The 18581-nt window shown below is 48.6% G+C and overlaps 2 protein-coding genes across 4 annotated transcripts; both read left to right on the top strand.

Moving 5' to 3' along the window:
• Positions 1-97: 97 nt before the first annotated feature.
• mlpha (melanophilin a) lies at positions 98-15470 on the top strand. Of its 3 annotated transcripts, none has more exons than XM_035624492.2 (17): positions 98-897; positions 1458-1538; positions 2227-2354; positions 3867-4088; positions 4666-4778; positions 4854-4898; positions 7647-7705; positions 7854-7943; positions 8156-8258; positions 11497-11690; positions 11779-11859; positions 12732-12935; positions 13175-13345; positions 13969-14130; positions 14221-14277; positions 14429-14474; positions 14562-15470. In XM_035624492.2, the coding sequence occupies exons 3-17, from the start codon at positions 2245-2247 to the stop codon at positions 14600-14602; spliced, it is 1698 nt and encodes a 565-aa protein (XP_035480385.1). In that variant the 5' UTR covers positions 98-897; positions 1458-1538; positions 2227-2244; the 3' UTR covers positions 14603-15470. The 3 variants fall into 3 exon arrangements, with proteins under 3 accessions (XP_035480385.1, XP_035480376.1, XP_035480395.1); XM_035624483.2 differs by having other exon boundaries at positions 8153-8258; XM_035624502.2 differs by lacking the exon at positions 13175-13345 and having other exon boundaries at positions 99-897; positions 8153-8258.
• A 637-nt stretch (positions 15471-16107) lies between these two features.
• LOC118300246 (putative claudin-24) lies at positions 16108-18007 on the top strand. Its single transcript, XM_035624528.2, has one exon. The coding sequence runs from the start codon at positions 16812-16814 to the stop codon at positions 17478-17480; it is 669 nt and encodes a 222-aa protein (XP_035480421.1). The 5' UTR covers positions 16108-16811; the 3' UTR covers positions 17481-18007.
• The last annotated feature ends 574 nt before the right edge of the window (positions 18008-18581 follow it).

The following is an 18581-nucleotide window of genomic DNA, read 5'->3' as shown; positions in this document are numbered from 1 at the left end:
GTTGTCCTATATTTACCGGTGTCAGTGAACGCCTCCTTGTTTAGGCGTCTGTTATTTATACCGAGTGGGGTCGGGAATAGATGTGGGGGGGGGGGGGGGGACTGGTGCATGCTGGGAAACAGGCGAGGAAGACGACGAGGTCGACGTGGAGCTGGTCCAGAGTACAGAGTGTCGTTAGTCCCACAGATAACGAGGTGACACGGGACGTCCCACATGTCTGTAATTGAACATTTGACACCCTGATCAACCTCTGTGACCTCTGTGACCTCACAACAGCTGAGTCACGTTCTGGTGATGTGGACGAACATCACTCTGTCCTTCAGCACCTGAACACAACAACCAGTCAGAGGGTCACGTTGCAGTTCAATATACAGCTTCAACGGGACAGTGAACGCCACGCAGCTTCAACGGGACAGTGAACGCCACGCAGCTTCAAACGGGACGGTGAACGCCACGCAGCTTCAAACAGGACAGTGAACTCCACGCAGCTTCAAACAGGACAGTGAACGCAACGCAGCTTCAACGGGACAGTGAACGCCACGCAGCTTCACACAGGACAGTGAACGCCACGCAGCTTCAAACAGGACAGTGAACGCCACGCAGATTCAACGAGACAGTGAACGCCACACAGCTTCAAAAAGGACAGTGAACGCAAACCCGCTTCAACTGGACAGTGAAGGCCACGCCGCTTCAAACAGGACAGTGAACGCCACGCAGCTTCAACGGGACCGTTAACGCAACACCGCTTCAACGGGACAATGAACTCCACGCAGCTTCAAACGGGACAGTGAACGCCACGCAGCTTCAAACGGGACAGTGAACGCCACGGAGCTTCTAGTAGTGCTCTAGTACACGGCACCTTCCTGTAGCCACAGTCAGTAACTACAAGTACTACATGTGAGTGTAATGAGTACACAGAGTACTACATTTTAGTGTACTAGTGCACAGAGCGCCCTCCTGTGGCGACAGTCAGTAACTACAATTGTTTCAGAGTCAAATATTATGTTATTGTTTTATTTTGAGTCTCATTCAACTTGAATCAAAATAAGTTTTAGATTTTTATCATAAATTAATTCACATGATTTAATATGTCACTCGTCTGAATCTGTAAACATATTCATTTGGGTTAGGGGAAAATATAATATCCTTTATTTTGCACATTTTCACTGTAAAATAAAACAGCTTTATTTTATAACTTAATATTATAATACTATTATAACGTCATAAGGATATATTTTATTGACTATTTTATTATATGACTTTTTCAGAACATTTTATGTCATATTATTTTAAATTTAACAAATATTGTATTTAATTATAATAAAGAATATATTATAATATAATAATATTATTTCATATTATTTCATTTCATCCAATTTGTTTGCAATGCTGAGTGTGTGTGTGTGTGTGTGTGTGTGTGTGTGTGTGTGTGTGTGTGTGTGTGTGCTGGTCGTCAGGGCGTCGTCATGTGATCAGCTGACTGTCTCAGTTTAAACGCAGAGTCTCATCACTTCTGCCCGACGACACGAAGAAACCAGGTCAGTTCTTTTCTCCTTAATCTGATTAGTTTTAACTTTGTTAGAGAAATATTGTTTTACAGTAAACTGATTTAAACTGATTTATTCTGATTCACTGTGATGTGACACTGTACAACTCTGATCTTCATGATTCAACTCATTTTAATTGTTTCATCCGTCAAACGTCAGATTTGATCATCAAAGTTATTGATTATTGATTCAGTTAAAACCTGAGACGACGTCGGTTTGTGACTCCAATGTTAAATATCAGAGAATCAGAGTCAGTGAACTCATCAGGGTGTGGTGGCAACTGCAACTGAGCAACTGGCAACTTCTCAAATCAACATGTCCTTTAAAATTTTATTTCTGTTTAGTTTCCTCCTGACTGATAGAAACACTGTTATGATTTAACAACGTTGAATTATATAGAATCAAAGTTCTTTTCCTTCAGATCACTTTGACGCTTCACTTTTGTAAATTCCACTTTTTTGTAAATCCAGAAAATGAACTTTATTCGTCTGTTACATAAAGTTTCTGTCAACGTTGTTTTAATCCAAAACCATTTCCCATAATGCACCTGGATCCTGTCATGTTGGATGTTATGACATCACCTTGACATCATATTAACTTGTGAATTTTTATCACATCCTGCTGCTCTCCCTTTTTATTAATGTGATCATTATTATTCACGTATTGTCATGGCGATCAGGTTGTTGATCTCAGCGTCATGGAGCGAAAGTTGGATCTGTCTCGTCTGACGGACGACGAAGCCAAACACGTGTGGGAGGTGATTCAACGAGACTTTAACCTCCGCAAGAACGAGGAGGAGAGACTTGGGTGAGTCCAGCTATTGATTATTGATTATTGATCGCTCGCTCTGTGCTTCGTCTCTGACGTTGTCTGGTACGTGGAAAGTTCAGTGGAATGTGGCGTGAAACACGCGGTTGTTGTCTCAGTCGATCACGACTCAGTCACACGGACGAGAAGCTCACAAAGACGCTCTGTGTCCACGGAGGACTACGACTCCCATCAGCCTCGGAGGCAAACTCCTGAAGACACGTGTCACGTGACAGTGAATCATAACGACGTCATCATGTGACCCCCCCTTGTATACCGTCGCTGATCGTCTTTACATAGTCAGTGATCGTCTTTATATACAGTCGCTGATCGTCTTTATATACAGTCAGTGATCGTCTTCATATACAGTCAGTGATCGTCTTTATATACAGTCAGTGATCGTCTTTATATACAGTCAGTGATCGTCTTTATATACAGTCAGTGATCATCTTCATATACAGTCAGTGATCGTCTTTGTATACAGTCAGTGATCGTCTTTATATACAGTCAGTGATCGTCTTTATATTCAGTCAGTGATCGTCTTTATATACAGTCAGTGATCGTCTTTATATACAGTCAGTGATCGTCTTTATATACAGTCAGTGATCGTCTTTATATACAGTCGCTGATCGTCTTTATATACAGTCAGTGATCGTCTTTATATACAGTCAGTGATCGTCTTCATATACAGTCAGTGATCGTTTTTATATACAGTCAGTGATCGTCTTTATATACAGTCGCTGATCGTCTTTATATACAGTCGCTGTTCGTCTTTATATACAGTCAGTGATCGTCTTTATATACAGTCAGTGATCGTCTTCATATACAGTCAGTGATCGTCTTTATATACAGTCAGTGATCGTCTTTATATACAGTCAGTGATCGTCTTCATATACAGTCAGTGATCGTTTTTATATACAGTCAGTGATCGTCTTTATATACAGTCAGTGATCGTCTTTATATACAGTCGCTGTTCGTCTTTATATACAGTCAGTGATCGTCTTTATATACAGTCACTGATCGTCTTTATATACAGTCAGTGATCGTCTTTGTATACAGTCGCTGATCTTCTTTATATACAGTCGCTGATTGTCTTTATATACAGTCAGTGATCGTCTTTATATACAGTCAGTGATCGTCTTTATATACAGTCAGTGATCGTCTTTATATACAGTCTTGTCTTTATATACAGTCACTGATCGTCTTTATATACAGTCAGTGATCGTCTTTATATACAGTCAGTGATCGTCTTTATATACAGTCAGTGATAGTCTTTATATACAGTCACTGATCGTCTTTATATACAGTCGCTGACGTCTTTATATACAGTCGCTGACGTCTTTATATACAGTCAGTGATCGTCTTTATATACAGTCACCGATCGTCTTTATATACAGTCAGTGATCGTCTTTATATACAGTCAGTGATCGTCTTTATATACAGTCACCGATCGTCTTTATATACAGTCACCGATCGTCTTTATATACAGTCACAGATTGTCTCTCTACACAGGGAGCTGAAGACCCAGATCCAGAAGGAGGACACTAAGCGCGAGCTGCTTGGTTCTCAGAGTCAAGTGTCCGACTCGTTGTGTATTCGTTGTCTTCAGCCGTTCAAGTTCCTGGTAAACAGTAAGCGTCAGTGTCTCGACTGTCACATGTTCACCTGTAAGTCCTGCAGCCGCTACAACAAGAAGGAGCACGGCTGGGTGTGTGACAACTGCCGCATGACCAGGTGAGGCTCCACCCACACCACAGGTCAGACTCCACCCACACCACCACACCACAGGTCAGACTCCACCCACACCACCACACCACAGGTCAGACTCCACCCACACCACCACACCACAGGTCAGACTCCACCCACCCACAGGTCAGACTCCACCCACATGACCACACCACAGGTCAGACTCCACCCACACCACAGGTCAGACTCCACCCACACCACAGGTCAGACTCCACCCACACAACCACACCACAGGTCAGACTCCACCCACCCACAGGTCAGACTCCACCCACCCACAAGTCAGACTCCACCCACACCACAGGTCAGACTCCACCCACACCACAGGTCAGACTCCACCCACACCACAGGTCAGACTCCACCCAACCACAGGTCAGAATCCACCGAACCCACAGGTCAGACTCCACCCACCCACAGGTCAGACTCCGACCACCCACAGTTCAGAATCCACCCACACCACAGGTCATACTCCACCCACCCACAGGTCAGACTCCACCCACCCACAGGTCAGACTCCACCCAACCACACGTGTCACATGTTGTGCGTCAAGTGTCACGTTTACCTTCAGGGTGTTGAAGATCGGCACCGTGGGCTGGTACCATGACAACGTCAGGAACAGATTCAAACGCTTCGGCAGCGCCAAGGTCATGAGGTCACTGTACAAGAGGCTGAACGGGGACGGTGAGTCGTCATCATGTGAACATTTAATATCTTCATACGTCAGAAATGTGAGTTGACCGACGTGTCTCTTGTCAGGTGGTCGCGATGACGACACGCAGAGTATGCCGGACGTCCGCAGCTGTGAGTCCAGAAACAACACAACATCTGGATAAGTCAGAAACACGTCAACACGTCATGTGACTCAGAAACACGTCAACACGTCACGCGACTCAGAAACACGTCACGTGACTCAGGAAACACGTCATGTGACTCAGAAACACGTCAACACGTCACGTGACTCAGAAACACGTCAACAACTCACGCGACTCAGAAATACGTCAACACGTCATGCGACTCAGAAACACGTCAACACGTCATGCGACTCAGAAACACGTCAACACGTCACGCAACTCAGAAACACGTCAACAACTCACGCGACTCAGAAAATACGTCAACACGTCACGTGACTCAGGAAACACGTCATGTGACTCAGAAACACGTCAACACGTCACGCGACTCAGAAACACGTCAACACGTCACGCGACTCAGAAACACGTCAACACGTCACGTGACTCAGGAAACACGTCACGTGACTCAGGAAACACGTCACGTGACTCAGAAACACGTCAACACGTCACGCGACTCAGAAACACGTCAACACATCACGTGACTCAGAAACACATCAACACGTCACGCGACTCAGAAACACGTCAACACGTCACGTGACTCAGAAACACATCAACACGTCACGCGACTCAGAAACACGTCAACACGTCACGCGACTCAGAAACACGTCAACACGTCACGTGACTCAGGAAACACGTCAACACGTCACGTGACTCAGGAAACACGTCAACACGTCACGCGACTCAGGAACACACCAACACGTCACGCGACTCAGGAACACGTCAACACGTCACGCGACTCAGAAACACGTCAACACGTCACGCGACTCAGAAACACGTCAACACGTCACGCGACTCAGAAACACGTCACGCGACTCAGAAACACGTCAACACGTCACGCGACTCAGAAACACGTCAACACGTCACATGACTCAGGAAACATGTCACGCGACTCAGAAACACGTCAACACGTCACGCGACTCAGAAACACGTCACGCGACTCAGAAACACGTCAACACGTCACGCGACTCAGAAACACGTCAACACGTCACATGACTCAGGAAACATGTCACGCGACTCAGAAACACGTCAACACGTCACGCGACTCAGAAACACGTCAACACGTCACGTGACTCAGAAACACGTCAACACGTCACGCGACTCAGAAACACGTCAACACGTCACGTGACTCAGGAAACACGTCATGGGACTCAGAAACACGTCAACACGTCACGCGACTCAGAAACACCTCAACACATCACGTGACTCAGAAACACGTCAACACGACACGCGACTCAGAAACCAGTCAACACGTCATGCGACTCAGAAACACGTCAACAAGTCATGCGACTCAGAAACACGTCAACAAGTCATGCGACTCAGAAACACGTCAACACGTCACGTGACTCAGAAACACGTCAACACGTCACGCAACTCAGAAAATACGTCAACACGTCACGTGACTCAGGAAACACGTCACGTGACTCAGAAACACGTCAACACGTCACGCGACTCAGAAACACGTCAACACATCACGTGACTCAGAAACACATCAACACGTCACGCGACTCAGAAACACGTCAACACGTCACGTGACTCAGAAACACATCAACACGTCACGCGACTCAGAAACACGTCAACACGTCACGCGACTCAGAAACACGTCAACACGTCACGTGACTCAGGAAACACGTCAACACGTCACGTGACTCAGGAAACACGTCAACACGTCACGCGACTCAGGAACACACCAACACGTCACGCGACTCAGAAACACGTCAACACGTCACGCGACTCAGAAACACGTCAACACGTCACGCGACTCAGAAACACGTCAACACGTCACGCGACTCAGAAACACGTCACGCGACTCAGAAACACGTCAACACGTCACGCGACTCAGAAACACGTCAACACGTCACGCGACTCAGAAACACGTCAACACGTCACATGACTCAGGAAACACGTCACGCGACTCAGAAACACGTCAACACGTCACGCGACTCAGAAACACGTCAACACGTCACGTGACTCAGAAACACGTCAACACGTCACGTGACTCAGGAAACACGTCACGTGACTCAGGAAACACGTCATGGGACTCAGAAACACGTCAACACGTCACGCGACTCAGAAACACCTCAACACATCACGTGACTCAGAAACACGTCAACACGTCACGCGACTCAGAAACACGTCAACACGTCACGCGACTCAGAAACACGTCAACACGTCACGTGACTCAGGAAACACGTCAACACGTCACGTGACTCAGGAAACACGTCAACACGTCACGCGACTCAGGAACACACCAACACGTCACGCGACTCAGAAACACGTCAACACGTCACGCGACTCAGAAACACGTCAACACGTCACGCGACTCAGAAACACGTCACGCGACTCAGAAACACAGAAACACGTCACGCGACTCAGAAACACGTCAACACGTCACGCGACTCAGAAACACGTCAACACGTCACGTGACTCAGGAAACACGTCAACACGTCACGCGACTCAGGAACACACCAACACGTCACGCGACTCAGAAACATGTCAACACGTCACGCGACTCAGAAACACGTCAACACGTCACGCGACTCAGAAACACGTCAACACGTCACGCGACTCAGAAACACGTCAACACGTCACGCGACTCAGAAACACGTCACGCGACTCAGAAACACAGAAACACGTCACGCGACTCAGAAACACAGAAACAAGTCACGTGACTCTGTGGTTCTGACACTGTTTGTCTCCTCAGACATGTACAACGTGAACGAGGACGACCACGGCGACGGCGAGGCTCAACGCTACAAAGTGGTAAACACGTGTGACCATGAGAACAACATGTGAACAACATGTGAACAACATGTGAACATGAGAACATGTGACAACATGATAACAACATGACAACAACATGAACGTGACTCAGCAGCTGATTAACATGTTTTATCATCATCATCATCAGATGAGAAAGAGTAAACGATTGCTGTCAGTTCATCCTCTGGACTTTGACTCAGAAGAATACTTCACCCATTCACGACGAGCATCTGTGCAGGTACGGCACACACTCACACTCTCACACACACACACACACACACACACACACACACACACACACACACACACACACACACACACACACACACACACACACACACACACACACACACACACACACACACACACACACACACACACACACACACACACACACCCTCCCCCCTCCGGCTGTTTGTCAAAGTGACACGTGACTGTTTGTTCTAGCAGATGCAGGAGGATCGATTTTACAGGAACGACGTTGAGAACTTCGACTCGTTCAACCAGCGCAGAGACCGGAGGAAGAGTCTGGACCGGTACCACATGAGACCCGGTCAGTACACACTGTACTACAGTACACGCTACTACTATACTAGAGTACACCCAGTACAGGTGGTCCTGTGACCTGGTGAACCTCAGACATCTGATTTGAAAAGCTCCTCTCTGTTCTGAGATCAGTCCTGAGAACTCCTTGAACCTGGATCAGCACTACGATACAGTAGTACAGTACACACAGTACTGTACTACTGTACTACACTAGAGAGACTGGGAGAGAGAGAGACCTGAGAGAGAGAGAACTGGTAGAGAGAGAGACCTGAGAGAGAGAGAGACCTGAGAGAGAGAACTGGTAGAGAGAGAGAACTGGTAGAGAGAGAGAACTGGTAGAGAGAGAGAACTGGTAGAGAGAGAGACCTGAGAGAGAGAGAACTGGTAGAGAGAGACCTGAGAGAGAGAACTGGTAGAGAGAGAGACCTGAGAGAGAGAACTGGTAGAGAGAGAGACCTGAGAGAGAGAGAACTGGTAGAGAGAGAACTGAGAGAGAGAGAACTGGTAGAGAGAGAGACCTGAGAGAGAGAACTGGTAGAGAGAGAGACCTGAGAGAGAGAGAACTGGTAGAGAGAGACCTGAGAGAGAGAGAACTGGTAGAGAGAGAGACCTGAGAGAGAGAGAACTGGTAGAGAGAGAGACCTGAGAGAGAGAGACCTGAGAGAGAGAGACCTGAGAGAGAGAGACCTGAGAGAGAGAGACCTGAGAGAGAGAGAACTGGTAGAGAGAGACCTGAGAGAGAGAGAACTGGTAGAGAGAGAGACCTGAGAGAGAGAGAACTGGTAGAGAGAGACCTGAGAGAGAGAGAACTGGTAGAGAGAGACCTGAGAGAGAGAGAACTGGTAGAGAGAGAGACCTGAGAGAGAGAGACCTGAGAGAGAGAGACCTGAGAGAGAGAGACCTGAGAGAGAGAGAACTGGTAGAGAGAGAGACCTGAGAGAGAGAGAACTGGTAGAGAGAGACCTGAGAGAGAGAGAACTGGTAGAGAGAGAGACCTGAGAGAGAGAGACCTGAGAGAGAGAGACCTGAGAGAGAGAGACCTGAGAGAGAGAGAACTGGTAGAGAGAGAGACCTGAGAGAGAGAGAGAACTGGTAGAGAGAGAGACCTGAGAGAGAGAGACCTGAGAGAGAGAGACCTGAGAGAGAGAGAACTGAGAGAGAGAGAACTGGTAGAGAGAGAGAGACCTGAGAGAGAGAGACCTGAGAGAGAGAGAACTGGTAGAGAGAGAGAGACCTGAGAGAGAGAGAACTGGGAGAGAGAGACCTGAGAGAGAGAGAACTGGTAGAGAGAGAGACCTGAGAGAGAGAGACCTGAGAGAGAGAGAACTGGGAGAGAGAGAGACCTGAGAGAGAGAGAACTGGGAGAGAGAGAGACCTGAGAGAGAGAGACCTGAGAGAGAGAGAGAGACCTGGGAGAGAGAGAGACCTGAGAGAGAGAGACCTGAGAGAGAGAGACCTGAGAGAGAGAGACCTGAGAGAGAGAGACCTGAGAGAGAGAGACCTGAGAGAGAGAGACCTGAGAGAGAGAGACCTGAGAGAGAGAGACCTGAGAGAGAGAGAACTGGGAGAGAGAGAACTGGGAGAGAGAGACCTGAGAGACCTGAGAGACCTGAGAGACCTGAGAGAGAGAGACCTGGGAGAGAGAGAACTGGGAGAGAGAGACCTGAGAGACCTGAGAGAGAGAGACCTGAGAGAGAGAGAACTGGTAGAGAGAGACCTGAGAGACCTGAGAGACCTGAGAGAGAGAGAACTGGGAGAGAGGGAGAACTGGGAGAGAGAGAACTGGTAGAGAGAGACCTGAGAGAGAGAGAACTGGTAGAGAGAGAGACCTGAGAGAGAGAGACCTGAGAGACCTGAGAGAGAGAGAACTGGGAGAGAGAGAGACCTGAGAGAGAGAGAACTGGGAGAGAGAGAGACCTGAGAGAGAGAGAACTGGTAGAGAGAGAGACCTGAGAGAGAGAGAACTGGGAGAGAGAGACCTGAGAGAGAGAGAACTGGTAGAGAGAGAGACCTGAGAGAGAGAGAACTGGGAGAGAGAGAGACCTGAGAGAGAGAGAACTGGTAGAGAGAGAGACCTGAGAGAGAGAGAACTGGGAGAGAGAGAACTGAGAGAGAGAGAACTGGTAGAGAGAGAGAGACCTGAGAGAGAGAGAACTGGTAGAGAGAGAGACCTGAGAGAGAGAGAACTGGTAGAGAGAGACCTGAGAGAGAGAGAACTGGGAGAGAGAGAACTGAGAGAGAGAGAACTGAGAGAGAGAGACCTGAGAGAGAGAGAGACCTGAGAGAGAGAGAACTGGGAGAGAGAGAACTGAGAGAGAGAGAACTGGTAGAGAGAGAACTGGTAGAGAGAGACCTGAGAGAGAGAGACCTGAGAGAGAGAGAGAGACCTGAGAGAGAGAGACCTGAGAGAGAGACCTGAGAGAGAGAGAGACCTGGGAGAGAGAGAACTGAGAGACCTGAGAGAGAGAGACCTGAGAGACCTGAGAGAGAGAGACCTGAGAGAGAGAGACCTGAGAGAGAGAGACCTGAGAGAGAGAGAGAGACCTGAGAGAGAGAGACCTGAGAGACCTGAGAGAGAGAGACCTGAGAGAGAGAGACCTGAGAGACCTGAGAGAGAGAGACCTGAGAGAGAGAGAGAGACCTGGGAGAGAGAGAGAGACCTGGGAGAGAGAGAGAGACCTGAGAGAGAGAGAGAGACCTGAGAGAGAGAGACCTGAGAGACCTGGGAGAGAGAGACCTGGGAGAGAGAGACCTGGGAGAGAGAGAGACCTGAGAGACCTGGGAGAGAGAGACCTGAGAGACCTGGGAGAGAGAGACCTGGGAGAGACCCCGGACCCCCTAACCCTGAGTCAAGGGTCCGGGCAGCACGCCCCGGACCCTTGACTCAGTCTGACGTCCACCACAATAGTCTGTCAAAATCCTGTGGGAAACACTGAACCTACAGACGAGTCTAAAAAGGAGACTTATTGGAAGTTACATGCCGCTCTTTGTTTTTTTTTGGGGGGGGGGGGGGGCAGTCATAATTTGACCTAGGACACCAAAACAAACAAACACCATATAAGGCTTCACTTCCTGTTTCACTTCCTTTCTCATGTCAGGACGAGTTCATTCATGAGAACACGACAATCAACAAATGACACGTCAACTGACAGACGTGTACGCACATCTGGTCACTGTACTCCCACTACACACACGTGATTTTTTTTTACCTCTCTGTATATGTGTGTGTTTGTGTGTGTGATCAGATGATGTGGAGAACCGGATGGTTCGGACTCGTTCACTGTCTAAGATCAGCTCGTCGGTTGCTCGGCAACAGTACGTAGACACCTCTGACGAGGACGAGTACCAGAGGAACCCCCTCCCCCTGTACCAACAGCCCCCCCACCGCCGCTGGAACAGCAAGGCCTCGTCTCAGGAGAACCTGGGACAAGCTCCGCCCGTGAGAACCAACAACCTATCACCATCCATCGCTCAGAGGAACACCTGAATCACCATGACAATGTCTCTTCTGCATCTTCCACCTGCAGATCAACGAGCTGAACAAACGCATGTCGGCCATCGAGAGTCTGCTGAGTCGTCTGGAGGAGAAGATGACGCCCGGAGACGAGGTCAGATACCTGTCAATCACGCAGTGTCTCACCTGTCAATCACTGTGTCTCACCTGTCAGTAACTCAGTGTCTCACCTGTCAATCAATCAGTGTCTCACGTGTCAATCACTTAGTGTCTCTCCTGTCAATCACTCAGTGTCTCACCTGTCAATCACCCAGTGTCTCACGTGTCAATCACTTAGTGTCTCTGTACTGCCAATCACTCAAGTGTCTCACGTGTCAATCACTTAGTGTCTCAACTGTCAATCACTCAGTGTCTCACCTGTCAATCACCCAGTGTCTCACCTGTCAGTCACCCAGTGTCTCACCCGTCAGTCACTCAGTATCTCAACTGTCAATAACTGTGTCTCACCTGTCAGTCACTCAGTGTCTCACCTGTCAATCACTATAGTGTCCCACGTGTCAATCACTTAGTGTCTCTACTGTCAATCACTCAGTGTCTCACCTGTCAATCACTCAGTGTCTCACGTGTCAATCACTTAGTGTCTCTCCTGTCAATCACTCAGTGTCTCACCTGTCAATCACCCAGTGTCTCACCTGTCAGTCACTCAGTGTCTCACCTGTCAATCACCCAGTGTCTCACCCGTCAGTCACTCAGTATCTCAACTGTCAATCACTGTGTCTCACCTGTCAGTCACTCAGTGTCTCACCTGTCAATCACTCAGTGTCTCACGTGTCAATCACTTAGTGTCTCTACTGTCAATCACTCAGTGTCTCACCTGTCAATCACCCAGTGTCTCAGGTGTCATCACTTAGTGTCTCTGTACTGTCAATCACTCAGTGTCTAACGTGTCAATCAATTAGTGTCTCTACTGTCAGATCAGACCAGATTATCAGATCAGATTATGAAAAATAATCTGTTTGTGTCCAGACGCCGTCTGGTCCCAACGAGGAGGAGAAGCTGAGGAGGAAGTTGAGCGAGTTGGCAGGAAACCTGAGCGACAAGGTTCTGTCGTCGGACGACGAGTCGGCGAAGAAGAGCGCGTCTGTGGGTCGCGGTGCGGTCGGCGTCAGATCTGTGAAGGTCAAAGAACTGAGCTCGTCCAGCGACGAGGTCCCGACCCAGGCTCAGAAGGTAGGTCAAAGGTCACGACCGAAACCTGAAGGTTTTTCACGTGATGATGTCACAGACGTGTCCGTCAACAGATGTTGAAACACTTAAGCTGCATGACTCCTCCTGACCAACCGTCTGCTTCCTGCGTTAGTTAACCAGAACTGAACCAGAACCAGAACCACAACCTGAACTGAACCAGAACCTGAACCAGCGTCGTAGCAGGTTCCAGCTGCTAACATGTGTCTCTACGTGGCTTTCAGAGATCGACTGCCGCCGCCCTCTGTGACCTCACCACCGAGGTGCTGAGAACCATTAACGCCACAGAAAACGCGATGGTCGAGTTCGGCCTATCAGAGGCGAGCGACAGGTCCCACTTAGTAGTGACTGACGTAAAGCAGGCAGATGATGCATTCAGGGAACTTGAGGAAAATGTAAGCTTCAAACACCCACTGCACGACCCCCCCCATGTATGTGTGAAGGTCAAACTAAGCTCCACCCCCCCCCCCCCGCTGTGTCAATCACAACAAACTGAATGTTATTGGTTCTTATTTCATATTTCACAAAATACATCAGAAAGAAATTTTTCATATTAATGAATAGAGGAAAACTATTTAGTGAATCCTCACATTGTCATCGTAGTTGAACCACGTTATGTCGGTTTGTTGTAAACTGAGACTCCGCCCCTTCACTATGTGGCAGCACCCCCTGTGGTGACTCCGCCCTCTGTGGTGACTCAGGTGCGTGTGGTGACCCCGCCCCCTGTGGTGACTCAGGTGCGTGGTGACCCCACCCCCTGTGGTGACTCAGGTGCCTGGTGACTCCGCCCCCTGTGGTGACGCAGGTGCCTGGTGACTCTGCCCCCTGCAATGACTCAGGTGCGTTGTGACTCCGCCCCCTGCAGTGACTCAGGTGCGTGGTGACTCCGCCCCCTGCAGTGACTCAGGTGCGTGGTGACTCCGCCCCCTGCAGTGACTCAGGTGCGTGGTGACTCCGCCCCCTGCAGTGACTCATGTGCGTGGTGACTCCGCCCCCTGTGTCCCCTCCCTCCCTGCAGGTTTACATCGCCGCTGGTCAGTCGTACGAACTGGAGACGAAACTTCGTAAACTGGAGCAAAACGCCAAAAACCGTTTTGGAGGAACAACGGACTCGGAGCTGTCGGAGCTGGAGGACGTGGTGGCGCTGACCGCCGCCCGGGTCCAGAGCGCCGAGAGCGAGGCGAGTCACGGCACAGAGTCATCATCAGTCATAACTGAAATATCACCTGTTATTAATATTATTATTAATCACTCTGTCTTCTCTTGACAGGTCTCGGACATCGAGAGTAAAATCGCAGCGCTGAGCGTCGCCGGCTCCAAGAAGAAGGTTCATATATGAAACATTTATTCATAACTAAATAATAAATATTGTGATGATGAGAAAATGTATTTTATCCTGTAAAAATACATAAATAATGAATTTGTATCTCATTAATACAATAAAGTAGAAAGACTCATCGGATGAAATGTTTCTGCAGGTTCCTGGTTCTCATCAGAGGAAAAAGTCGACTCAGGATCTGCCAAGTAACGTTCTGCTGTTATTCATTATTGATTATTAATATTTAGACATCAAAACATTTTCACAAACGTTTGTTTTCATCTTTCTGACAGAAACTAATGGAGCTCAGTGGAGAACCAACAACATGTTCTGAGCACGAGAAACAGAGAACTGAAGGACCAGAGACACTGAGAACCAAAGAACCTTATAACTATAGAACCAGAGAACTATATAACATTATATCTATAGAACTAGAGACACTGAGAACCTTAAAACTATCGAACCAGAAAACCAGAGAACCTTATACTATAGAACCAGAGAACCAAATAACTATAGAACCAGAGAACTATAAAAAATTATATCTATAGAACCAGAGACACTGAGAACCTTATAACTATAGAACCAGACAACCTTATAACTTTAGAACCAGAGAACCAAAGACCTAAAGAACCAAAGACACTGAGAACCTTATAACTATAGAACCAGAAAACCAGAGATCCTTATACTATCGAACCAGAGAACCAAATAACTATAGAACCAGAGAACTATAAAACATTATATCTATAGAACCAGAGACACTGAGAACCTTATACTATAGAACCAGACAACCTTATAACTTTAGAACCAGAGAACCAAAGACCTAAAGAACCAAAGACACTGAGAACCTTATAACTATAGAACCAGAAAACCAGAGATCCTTATACTATCGAACCAGAGAACCAAATAACTATAGAACCAGAGAACTATAAAACATTATATCTATAGAACCAGAGACACTGAGAACCTTATACTATAGAACCAGACAACCTTATAACTTTAGAACCAGAGAACCAAAGACCTAAAGAACCAAAGACACTGAGAACCTTATAACTATAGAACCAGAAAACCAGAGATCCTTATACTATCGAACCAGAGAACCAAATAACTATAGAACCAGAGAACTATAAAACATTATATCTATAGAACCAGAGACACTGAGAACCTTATACTATAGAACCAGAAAACCAGAGAAACTTATACTATAGAACCAGAGAACCAAATAACTATAGAACCAGAGAACTATAAAACATTTATGTTAATTTACACAAACATCATTGATTTGAGTCATTGTCTTTGATCCTGATAATCGATAATCAATATGATCAGCTCACAGTCTCTGATTGATGTGGACAGGATGTTATTGATCAGTATCGATTCTTTGTGATTGATATCATAATCAATAAATGATCAGTTCACCTCGTGACAACTAGAGGGAGACAACAGACCTGACGACTGAACATTATTAACAGAAACTGTTTATGATTTATGATTTGATTTCTTTATTCATCTGAAGAGTCAATAAATAAACTCATTAAGAAGAAAAGTACGTTTCTCTCCGGTCCAGTTATTCATGTTAGTACTGTTATTATTATTATTATTATTATTATTATTATTATTATTATTATTGTTATTGTTATTGTCTCAGTTTGTTGATCCTTAAACTCGTGATATTATTCATGGAGTTTGTTGTAAATCTGATAATTTTTAGTTTCATGAGACTGAATCATTATTGAACTTTTTTCATCACTTTCCGTCTCTGGACGTTGTGAGTAATGTTGTCATGGAAACCAGTATCCTCCTCCTTCCTGCTCTCTCTCTCTTCCTGACCGGAGGGAGGGAGGAGGGGGACCCTCGCACCCGGAGTCTGGACCCGCGACCGGAGTCTGGACCCTCGAAACCGGAGTCTGGACCCTCGAACCCGGAGTCTGGCTCCACGCACCCGCAGTCTGGCTCCACGCACCCGGAGTCTGGACCCTCGCACCCGGAGTCTGGACCCTCGAACCCGGAGTCTGGCTCCACGCACCCGCAGTCTGGCTCCACGCACCCGGAGTCTGGACCCTCGCACCCGGAGTCTGGACCCTCGAACCCGGAGTCTGGCTCCACGCACCCGGAGTCTGGACCCTCGCACCCGGAGTCTGGACCCTCGAACCCGGAGTCTGGCTCCACGCACCCGGAGTCTGGACCCTCGAACCCGGAGTCTGGCTCCACGCACCCGGAGTCTGGACCCTCGCACCCGGAGTCTGGCTCCACGCACCCGGAGTCTGGACCCTCGAACCCGGAGTCTGGCTCCACGCACCCGCAGTCTGGCTCCACGCACCCGGAGTCTGGACCCTCGCACCCGGAGTCTGGCTCCACGCACCCGGAGTCTGGACCCTCGCACCCGGAGTCTGGCTCCACGCACCCGGAGTCTGGCTCCACGCACCCGGAGTCTGGACCCTCGCACCCGGAGTCTGGACCCTCGCACCCGGAGTCTGGCTCCACGCACCCGGAGTCTGGACCCTCGAACCCGCAGTCTGGCTCCACGCACGCAGAGCTCCGCCGTCATGGACCGGGATGTTTGCGCGCTGGAGCTGCTCGGGCTGCTGCTGGCGGGGGGGGCGCTGCTCTGCACCCTGACCACCACCCTCCGGTCCTCGTGGCTCACGCTGTCCACTGAGCTGCTGCCCACTGAGACCTTCGAACTCGGGCTGTGGGAGACCTGCGTGGTGCAGGACCTGGGGGGGCTGGAGTGTCGGCCCTACGACAGCCTGCTGGGTCTCCCGCCGGACATCAAGCTGGCCCGGGTCCTGATGTGCGGGACGCTGGGCGCCGGGCTGCTCGGGCTGATGCTGGCCATTCCCGGCATGCACCTGGTGAACAGCTGCCGCAGACGGAGCGACGAGCTGCGCTGTAAGAGGAGGCTGAAGGCGGCGGCGGGGGTGCTGAGCCTGCTGGCCGGGGTCCTGGGCCTGGTCCCGGTCTCGTACATCGCGCACCTCACGGTGCTGCGCTTCTTCGACGAGTCGCTGCCGGACGTGGTGCCGCGCTGGGAGTTCGGCGACGCGCTGTTCTGCGGCTGGACCGCGGGGGTCCTGCACCTGGCGGCGGGCACGCTGCTGCTGACGTCATGTGTGTGCGTGCAGGGCGACAACTGGACCGCACCTGTCCACGTGCCTTCGGGGGGGGCGCGGCCCGCAAGGCCCCGCATTAGGACCAGGTCGGAGTATGTGTGAGGCTCCGAACCTCTGTGATCCAGATGTGTGGTTCAGAAGAAACATCCGATCCGAACAATGTCAAAGTGAATCTGAAGGAAATTTATCAAAGAATTATTGATCTGAAATGTTTCACCGGACTAAAACAAACGTTGTTTAAATTAAACTTGAGTCTCACATTTCCTACAGACCGTGAACTGGACATCAGAACTAAGACAGAGGTTTTGAATCTTCGAGATCGCAAACTAGAAACATCTGGAAACTTTGAGTGGAAAAAAATAGATGAGAGAACAAAACTGGATTTTAACTTTTTAAACTTAAATTAAAAATGTAAATTCATGCATTTGAATCATTCGAACCTGAAACGTTACAGATGTTAAAGATGTTAGAGATGTGATGTTTGCTTCTAGACAATCATTAATGGTTTTCACCAAAGACTCATAAACCTGCTGCTGCTTCCTGTTCACTTCCTGTTTAATCAGAATGATGATGATGAACCACGAGCTGCTCATGAACAAAGATTATAAATAAAAACACACTGACATTTATTGATTTTTCTTGGTGTGGACTTCCTGGTTTGTTGTGAGTGTTGATGATTGACAGCAAATCATCATCGGTGTTTCCTGTGAGTGTGTGATTGGTCGACGGGGATGAGAGCAGCTGTTGTTCTGCTGCAACAAAGAACAACAATGAGCTCATTATGGTCTGAAACATCAGTCCACTGCAGCATGTCACCATGAAGACCACCGTTACCATGGCGACCGCAGCATGTCACCATGACCACCTTTGTTAACACGGCGCCCGCACCATGTCACCATGACCACCACCGTTACCAAGGCAACCGCACCATGTCACCATGACCACCACAGTTACCATGCCAATTGCACCATGTCACCATGACGACCACCTGTTACCACGGTTACCGCAGCATGTCACCATGACCTCCACCGTTACCACGCCAACCGCACCATGTCACCATGACCACCACCGTAACCAAGGCAACCGCACCATGTCACCATGACCACCACCATTCCCACGCCAACCACACCATGTCACCATGACCACCACTGTTCCCACATCAACCGCACCGTGACCACCACCCCTACCAAGGCAACTGCACCA

This window comes from Scophthalmus maximus, chromosome 1, assembly GCF_022379125.1.
Source record: "Scophthalmus maximus strain ysfricsl-2021 chromosome 1, ASM2237912v1, whole genome shotgun sequence".
NCBI classification, from domain to species: Eukaryota; Metazoa; Chordata; class Actinopteri; order Pleuronectiformes; family Scophthalmidae; genus Scophthalmus; species Scophthalmus maximus.
This window is presented reverse-complemented; position numbering and strand designations above follow the sequence as displayed.